The following is a 9121-nucleotide window of genomic DNA, read 5'->3' as shown; positions in this document are numbered from 1 at the left end:
GCCCCGCGGATCGGTGATGGCGTCCCACTCACGTCCTCCCATCTCTCCTGACTCTAGGGCAGACCCGGTGCCTCCTCAAAACAGGGCACAGCAAGTGAGCGCAGCCCTAAAGCTCCAGGCTGACTTCCACAGGCCTGCCTCTCACTCCATCTCCACGTCCCGCTGACCCGCGGCCCAAGCACCTCCCTGGCTCTGCCCTGCCCCCACGCCGGACGGACAGACCGACCCACTCACCGGATGGGGAAGCCGGCGGCACTGATGTGGATGGTCTCCACAAGGCCACAGGCCTCCAGCTGGCTCAGGACCTGCGGGGAGGGGAGACGGCGTGGGCAGCAGGGGCCATAGGCCCCAGACGCCATGCCGTCAGTGGCCCCGCTGGCAGGGACCTGCGGGCTACCCTGAGGGCAGACACTCTTCGGGGCAGCGAGCAGTCAAGGGACCTGGAGAGACCCTCCCTGCTAGAAGGGGTCCTGGTGGCCCCAGATCCCTTTACGTGAAGCCTGGCTTCTGGTACAGCCGAGGCCGGTGCTGGCCATCTTACTGCTTCCAACTGTGCTTCACAACGCAGCCCAATCCAGTTCCTCGTTTTTGTTTATTTTATATTCTGCAGACAACACCGTGCGTCACAGCTGAGAGGCGGGGGAGGTTGTACTGTGAAGACGCTTCCGGGACCCACCCAAGGTCTTTACCATAGAGCAGTGATCCTGGCCGTGGACCCTAAGGCCACATCAACCATGTGACTGTGGGACCCACTCCAGCACCGTCCAGCTCTCACACCTCACCCACATCCCTCCACAGGGCAAAGGGCAGCTGCTGGCCACAGAGTGCTTCTGAGCAAATTTTAGGAACTACACCCTCATCAGAACCGGCCCTGTGCCTGGTCTGTAAGGCGACTCAGACTCTCAGCTAATCGTAAAAGACACCCATTCCTCTGGGCCGCCTGTCCGTCAGGGCACGTGGCTTGGCGAGCAGAGAGCAAGATGCACTGTCGCCCCTACTCGCCTCTGTGGCTGGGCCACTGTGCAGTGCACAGACCACACCACCGTACACGACTGTCCTGCCAGAGCTGGGGAGAGAAGCCCTTCCTCACGTCACTCCATCTGGAGCAGACGTCCCGTTTCTCACCCCGCCAGCGTCTCGGCACAATGGGACCCTCCACAAAGCAGCTCCAGCCCAGTGTGTTACCTCCTCTCGGTGGAATATCTGTGCCTGGGCCTGGCTGTTGGGCTTGATGCAGCGAATGTAGTGGGGTGTGGTGCCATGTAGGACCTGCAGGAGCTGCTCCAGGGAGGCCTGCAGAGGAGAGACTGCGGCTCAGGCTGTGGGGGGGCATCAGCTGGGCAACCCGGAGCCCAGGACCCTCACACACCCCGGATGACTCCCAGTGGCCTTCACTGGGTATACTCAGAGCACGCCCCCAGGGACCCTTCTTGACTTGTGACCCTCCACCTGGTCCATCTGCCTGCATCTAGTCTCAGGCTCCCCCCACACCAACCAGGGCAATTTTCCCAGAAGGGAACCCTCTCAGAACCCCTGTTGTTCATTCGGGCAACTCCTGTCATTACTAAGCCCTTACTGTGTGCCGGGGCTACGACACAGCTGTCTGCCGTCATCTCACAGCGCAGGGCCTCGCAGATGGGGCGGGCCCTCAGGAGCGTGTCTGAGGCTAGACAGGGATGTGTTTCCCTGCCCCGGGAGGTGAAGAGAATGGTCGGAAGCAGGACAAGGAATAAACCGAAAGGGGCGGCACGAGGGTGGGAGTAGCGCAGAGCTGAGGGGAGGGCCCAGGGGCGGGGCCGAGAGCAGCACACGGCCCGAGGACAGTCTGTCCGGAAGTGAGGGAGCTGGCAGCCGACTGCCACGGAGGTTCAGCAGCCACTGCTCTGCTGTGATGACTCTGTCGGCGGTGGGCGAGAGGGCACACCGCCGCCCACGGGCCTGAGGCTTCCTGTCACGTCAACTACAGACCCCCAGTTCATCTGTCAGGTTCCCGTCTCTACCGCAGACCGGGACCACGGCTACGGGCCTCCGCTGTGCTCCAGGCGCACAGCCCCGATCCCAAGAGGTGCTCGGTAAACGCTGGACACTCATGAGCGAGCACGTGGTGTCAACACCGCTGGACCCACCTTGAACTTGGACACCACGGTCAACACAGGGGCCCGGTTCTGGCCGGAGGGCTCCTCCTGGGACTTGTCTTCGGGGTCGGCAGGAAAGAGCACCTTGAGCAAGGGGTCCTGGGACTGCTGCAGGAGCCTGGTCAGCTCCGGGGGGACGGGGTCCTATGGGGAAAGGACAGAGCAGCGGGTGAGGGCAGGGGGCTTGGGGGGAGCTACCGGCCCTGTCACTGGGGCCCCAGGAGGGCCGGCCCACGTCTGAACCTGGAGGCCAGGAGACGCGGTGTGAGGCGGGTTGTTTCCAGGCAGGTCATGCCGGAGTAGCAGAGACCTCAGAAAGGTGGGCCAGAGAGGTGACCCTGGACCCCGAGAGGATGTGCGGGCGGGCAGGGAACACAGTGGATGTTTCTGCACACGTGCGGCGACGCCTCCGCGTTTGGATTCACAGGTGACACAAGGCACGGCGCGGCCCTCACCTTGTTCTTCTCCACCAGGCCCGCGGTGCGGTACCGCACGGGCCCCGCGTAATGCAGCACAATGAAGCTGGGCTCCGGGCTCAGCCTGTCGCGCCCCAGGCGGGGGTGGCCGGTCAGGGCGCTCTCGATGCGCGTCTGGAGCTGGGCTGCGCTGCTTGGCCGATTAAGGCGGCACTCCTGTGTGGGGCGGGCAGTCAGCCACAGGGCAGAGGGGCACGGGAACCCACCCACGGGAGCATCATGGCACCCCTGTGACAGAGGGCTCACAGGGCAGGCGAACCCACTAAGCAGACAGAGAGAAAGAGGCGCAGGGTGGGCCTCAAGGTCCCAGGAAAAGGCCAAAGCCCCGCCCTGGGGGCTCCGCAGGCCAGCGACCCTCCAACCTCGTTCATGAGGGAGCAGATGCTGACGGGGCTCCCCTCGATGAGATCCAAGCAGGGCTGGTTGTCCTGGTAGCTGACAAACGACCACTCCAGGCCCTCCACTGCATACTCCTCCTGGGGGTGGAGGGCAGTCGGGGTCTGAGCTCTGGGGGGTCACCGCTTGCTGGCCTCCGCACTCACAGAGGGAACTGAAGGCGCCCAGTGGCACCCGGGACGGGGCTGGGGGCCGGGGAGAGGGCGAGGACGCGGGCAGTGCACCACGCACCTGCTGGGCCCGGAGGTACTGAGCCACGAAGTGCTGCTGCAGCTTCTCGTTGGCGTAGTTGATGCAGAGCTGCTCCAGGCTGTTGTTGGGGAACGACTCAAACCCGTACACGTCCAGCAGGCCTGGGGGGCCAGGGGAACCCGTGGGGGCTACTGTGGGGCTACAGGGGCCTGGGGTGAAGCCTCACCCTTGGCAGCCTGAGGATGAAACCGAGTGGGTACTCTACCCCACCCCAAGGAGAGAGGCAGTTCCCATCACCGCCTCCTGCCCCTCAGAACTCAGCAGGAAGAGGCCGAAGGGGTGAGGGAACCAGGCCCCAGGGACCCCGTGTCCCACCCAGTCTGGATGGCCTGGGTCATGGCTGCTCAGTGGGTGCTCGCTGTTTTGTGAGCCAACGTTACTGATGCCTCTGAGCTTTGCTTCCTTCCCTACCTGACTGTCTCACCCAGGTTCCCCTACCTGACTGTCCCATCCAGGTTCCAAAGATGTTCTCAAATCCCCCCTAAGGCCCTTTGAGCCCGTTCGCTGCTCCTCACTAATCTCCTGAGACTGGATCTGGGTCTCCAGGGGGTGAAGGGGCCCTCGTGGCCCGGGCACCAGCTGAGCCTGCCTGGAGAGCTAGGGATGCCGAGACACGGGCACTGGAGAAAGCGACATTGGCCCACACTGGTGGAGCAGCAGGGGATAGGTGCAGAATTGCCCGGAAGCCCCCAGGAGACCCAGGCTCTGCTCTCTGTCCGGGGCCCACCGACCTACCTATGAAAGTGGTCCAGGAGTCGGGGGCGGCACAGATGCTGCTGTTGATCACCGAGACCAGCCAGTCAAACAGCCTGTTGGTGTGTGTGTGGGGGGGGAGTGGGCTCGGGTGAGAGGGGTCCGGCTGAGCTGGAAGGGTGGCAGAACTGCCCTTCCAGCCTGGGTACCAACCCTCAGATGGAGGGCCTGTCTTCTGAGCCTGAAAGGTCAAGGGCTAAACCCTCTCCGCTGGTTTCCCGCCCATCCTGTCCCAGCCCACTACACCTGCAGGCTGGGGTCACGTGTGTTCCCAGGCACACGAAGGCCTGGCTTGTCCCCAGCAAGAGTGAGCAGGGGACCAGCTGCAGGCACATCACAGTAAGCTTCCTTTACTGCCTGGTTTACAGACTGAAAGTCTGTGCCAACCAGGCATCGAACAAGCCTATTGTGCTACTTTTCTGAAAGTGCTATTTTAAAATTATTATACATTGTTCTTTTAGATGTAAAGCTATCGCACACTTAACAGACTACCATATAGTATAAATACATCTTATCTATGTACCAAGAAACCAATAAATTTGTGCGACTCGCTTTACTGCGGTGGTCTGAAAGTGACTCTACAATATTGCTGAGGTCTGCTGTGGAATGCTGGGGCTAGACAGGGTGTGGGTGCGCCCAGTCACTGGCCTGACACCCAGCTGCTGTCTAGACAAGGGTGGAGGGGCAGGCCTGGGTGGGATTATAAAGGCCTGAGTTCACTGGACTCCCCTGCAAACCTCGGCCAGTGGAGGCCAGAGCTCGAGGCCCCCCGACACCTGCCTACTCTGTCCTATGAGGGCACCCCATTACCCCAGCTGGACAGTGACACCCTGCACTCTGCAACCATCGCCCCTGAGATGATGGAATGGTTGCCGTCCAACGTGGTGACACGTATGACATGATTCAAGGGTTTTCTTCCTTACGATTTCTTTAAGTAACTGCTCTGCAAATTTTTAAACAGTTTCTATTTTTGCAATAAGGGCTTCAAATATCCATGTGAGGTAGTAAAAACAAGAGACCTAGTGATAGAAGGACCTGCTTGCTGTGTGTAAAATGATCCATGGTTAGAGGTTCACTGTGTCTGTAACCGGCACGCTTTATCTACCCATTTTGCCGTGATCTGACACAAAACCTTTAAAAATCCTTGTCCTGAAATTCTGACCTGAAATTTGCTTCGAGGGAGTGAGAACGGAGTCCCTTGCTAAACTGGGTTCAGTCTGGGCCCAGGGGCCCTGGGCTACTTTCCCTCAGAGGTTCTGACTCCCTCAGTGGTACTGGTCCGGCTCTTAGCTCTTGAGAAGCTCATGAAAGCAACGGGACCTTCCCTCCTTCCCAAGCACTCGCATGTGTGCACACGCACACACAGAGGTGTTCTGTCCCATCGTTTCAGAGAATCCTGGGCCCCAGATACCCTCAGGGGCATTCTGAAGGGTCTGAGAGCCCAGGGTGAGAAACGCCCCCAAGTGCATGGCCGGAGGGTGGAGATGCCCACAGAACCAACAGGGAAAGGCCGAGACCCCCACCTTCCCCGTTCTGGGCTCCACTCCCTGCAGTGTTGCTCAAGGCAGTGGGCTAAACTCCCGGCTCTACCAGCAGCTATCAAAACCCCAGGTGGCTACAGAGAGCACAAGGGCAGGGACCCAGGAGCCTATTCATCCACAGGTCTGCGCCTGGACCTGGGAGGACCTCATGTCACCTCTGGGCTGGCCTTGCCAGCGGCCGGCCAGGCAGGCCTTCCTCGCCCATTGCCAAGGCGAAGGCAGGCTCCTGTCCCCGAACAACACGCTGAATCTAGGCCAGGCTGTGGCCACTTCCCCACGCAGAGCCCTCTGGAATCGAGCCAAGGGCTTTGCTTGGGGAAGCCCAGCAGCCACTCCCTCCTGTCCCCCCGGGGCTGGGGAACAGGGCAGGGAACCCGTCTGCTTCTGTCTGGTCCAACTCCAGACTGGGGGCATCTGGGAGGAGGGCAGGGCCCAGAGCACTCACCGTGCATAGACCAGTTTGGCCAGACAGTCTCTGCGGGTGTTGCACTCGGCCTGAGAGCAGGGCTTCTGGAATACCTGCTGGCCCCTGCCCGCCCGGATGGTTCGAATCTGTAGTGTCTCCAGCAGATGGTCTTCCGGGAGCCCCAGCAGCAAGGCCGACGTCCCAACAGAGCCTGGGAGGCAGAAATACCCTCCGTCCAAAAGGCCCTCTGCACAAGGCCCCGTGAAGTCATCATGGTGGAGCCGTGACCCCCTCAATGGGGCAGAGCAAACTCAGGAACGGGGAGAGAAGAGACTCAGCAGGGGCAGGGGCAGGACTTGAACCCAGGACTGCTGTGCCCCAGTCCACACGGCCAGGAGTGGGATAAAGCACTGCATAACCCACTCACCCCCACCCGCCCCTGCTCTCGTTTTCTCATCTGTAAGATGCAGAGGAAGCTGTCTGCCTCAGCTGAGCTGGGGTGAGGAGGAACCCCTCCAGGGCAGGGCCCTACAGCCGACAGCCCAGGGGCACAGATCCCAAACTGCACCCTCTGGCCTCCTTGCACCCGATCCCACGACACGCTGGCCCTCCTCTGGTCAGGGCCTGCCTCATGCCTGGGCGGTGTGACCAAAGCCCCTGGTCCTCGCCCTCACACTGAGCATCGTCCACCAGCAGGCAGGGCTGGGCTTCGTTCCCTGAGTCAGCAAACCGGGTGTTGCCGAGGTGCAGCAGTCCAGCCAGGGCCTGAGGGGGCAGGAGAGGACACCCAGTGGGCACCTTCTCAAGGGCTGGAGCCCAGCCTGGGAAGGGTCTCTCTCCTGCCGAACAGAATCACGAAAGCAGAATAGCAACAGCTCTCATTTACTGCCCACTTACTCCGGGACTCGGCCAGGCAGGGCTCTACCCAAGTGATACGCATTGTCTCGTGTAACCAGTGAGGCACGTGCTATGGTGATGCCCACGACAGAGACAAGACAGAGGTTAAACGCCCTACACTTGGTAAAGGAGAAGGAACCCAGGATGAGAGCCCAGGCAGTCTGACTTCCGATCCCTCCTGGGGCAGCCAGAGGGAGCGCCACGCCACCCAGTCTGTCCCTCTGTCTCCCGCTCCAGGACCAGACTGTTTCCTGTGGTCCAGACCACTTCTGTGTGGCTGCTGGGGGCTTGGCTCTGGTGCCCTTTGGCCCTTTCCCGACACTGTTGGGCTCCGATAGCCTGGCCCAGTCCAGGGAAGGAGCTGTGATCTTGGTCTCTGTACAGTGGGTGATCTACTCGGGGGAGCCCCCGGGGGGCTGAAGGAAGAGGACCCCTGGGTCCAGCAACTTGGAAACCCTTGGACCAGGCACCGGTAGAGCAGGGCCTCTCCCCCCATCCCTGTCTGGTCCCAGAAAGGGTGGCTTCCAGGCCACAAGCACCGCAGGAGGAGACTGCCATGCTGATGGGCGTTGTGGATGGGCCAGGGCTCATGCTGCCTTCAAGCTCGCAGACTTGGCCAGACTCCTGGGTGGTCCACTTGCCCTGGGCTTGTCCCCCGTGCCGTCCCTCTGTATAAGCTGCCCGTACTGGCTGTGACCCCCCTCCCCTGCCTGAGCAACCCCCAGATGGAGATGGAGGCCACACTTCACCCCACTGCTCTGCAGGGGTCACCACCTGCAGATGGAGGCCGCCAGTGGGGGTGACTGGGCCCGGCTCGCCTGGGCCAGCACTGAGTCCCAGCAAGAAGGAGAAGGAGGTGGGAAGTTGGAACCAGCATGTCTCCAAGAAACTATTTGTACCACCAAGTGCTGTCTGGCTTTGGGCAGGTCTCAACCATGGAATGGGAATAATCTCCATACCCATGGAACTGCTGAAAAAAACAAGTGAGCTAAGAGTGATGATTTGAAAGTTTTAACACGCTAGACAAACACGTGGCAGCACTGTTTTCTCTGCTCTGATTTAACAGAGCAACAACTGATCCAGGCACTTTCCCTCTGACCTCCGGGATCACCGTGCTGGTTTCTTCTACAGCGCTCTGTGCTCTGGCCCTGTCCACCCTGACACCCTGTCTCCAGGCTCCGCTGCGCAGAGAGGTGGTCGCCTCCTTGGTGATCGTGCCGTCGGAGCCTAGAGTCCTAGATCCTCAGGGAAAGAGACTCCCGAGTTGAGAGAAGGGCCCTACGAAGGGGGCTGCCCATCACCGCCACCACACGTGAGTGGTGTGGCTTTTCCTCTGACCTGAAAGATGTTGTTCTGGGTGGGGGCATCGATGCCCAAATGAAGCATGGCCTCCCTGGTCACCTCGAAACAATCCTCTGTAAAGGAATCCGAGCCACAGCCCTGCATCAGGACCCAAGGTCAGCGGGGGCGGCGGGCCCTGGAGGGATGTGTGGGTGCTGCTGGGCTAGCCCAGGGCACCGGGCAAGGCTCCCCCTACCTTCCAAGGTCCTCTCTGGGTGGGGCAGCCAGGAGAAGGCGGCTCCCTCGGGGAGGCGCCACCGGACCCTCTCCTCCGCGTGGGCTCCTTTGTAGATCTGTGGGGGTGGGAACGGGTGGCTGAGCCAGGGGTACCGGGGATGCCCAGGACTGCATGGACTTGGGTGGGCGGCGGGGGGGAGTGGCAGCCCCACCCCAAGACCCAGAGGGCCCCGTAGGGGGGCCAGGGCGGGCAGGGGCGGGAAAGCAGTGGCAAATAGTTCTGGGCATCTCCATTCGGTGCAAAAAAACCCCACTCACTGAGGGGGCCTGTGGCATGAGGAGGAAACCCTAACCCTGTTTGGGGAGCCCCCGGTCCCGATCTGAGAGCAGCGAGACACTGTCCACGCCTCGGCGGACCCTTGGTCTAATGGAGGGGACACAGTTTAGGGAAGGCTTTGTTCGGTTGGTGGAGGCAGCTGCTGTTCCAGGACAGCCCTCCGTCTGAAGGTGAGTGCTTTCCGTGTGGAGACAGGCCCAGCCTCAAGGACCCTCTGATGGGAAAAGAAGGCAAGCGCACCTCCAGGCCTGGGACTGCCCAGGGAGCCGAGGGCTAGGGTGAGACGCGAGTGTGACGTGAGGTTTGTGGGAGTAAGTGGGGTGGCAGCGCTGAAAGCCCGGCGAAGAGGAGGCAGGAAGCAAGGCAGGCGGCGAGGCGGGTAGGCTGAGAGGCACAGACCCTTCTCCGCC

The 9121-nt window shown here is 61.3% G+C and overlaps 1 protein-coding gene across 1 annotated transcript in view; it reads right to left on the bottom strand.

The window, feature by feature from the left end:
* MYO19 (myosin XIX) overlaps window positions 1-9121 on the bottom strand; it is a gene marked incomplete at its 3' end in the record, with an annotated part of 34361 nt that overhangs the window by 7079 nt on the left and 18161 nt on the right. The window contains exons 12-22 of the mRNA XM_010861713.1: window positions 8394-8490; window positions 8195-8271; window positions 6634-6724; window positions 5999-6170; window positions 3995-4068; window positions 3239-3360; window positions 2974-3087; window positions 2591-2767; window positions 2127-2279; window positions 1186-1293; window positions 235-305 (exon numbers count right to left, since the gene is read on the bottom strand). Coding sequence (XP_010860015.1) covers window positions 235-305; window positions 1186-1293; window positions 2127-2279; window positions 2591-2767; window positions 2974-3087; window positions 3239-3360; window positions 3995-4068; window positions 5999-6170; window positions 6634-6724; window positions 8195-8271; window positions 8394-8490 — 1256 coding nt within the window. The remainder of the gene's footprint in view (window positions 1-234; window positions 306-1185; window positions 1294-2126; window positions 2280-2590; window positions 2768-2973; window positions 3088-3238; window positions 3361-3994; window positions 4069-5998; window positions 6171-6633; window positions 6725-8194; window positions 8272-8393; window positions 8491-9121) is intronic.

This window comes from Bison bison, unplaced genomic scaffold (assembly GCF_000754665.1).
Source record: "Bison bison bison isolate TAMUID 2011002044 unplaced genomic scaffold, Bison_UMD1.0 scf7180017864472, whole genome shotgun sequence".
In the NCBI taxonomy this organism is placed as follows: Eukaryota; Metazoa; Chordata; class Mammalia; order Artiodactyla; family Bovidae; genus Bison; species Bison bison.
The sequence above is the reverse complement of the archived record's forward strand: the minus strand, read 5'-3'. Positions and strand labels throughout refer to the sequence as shown.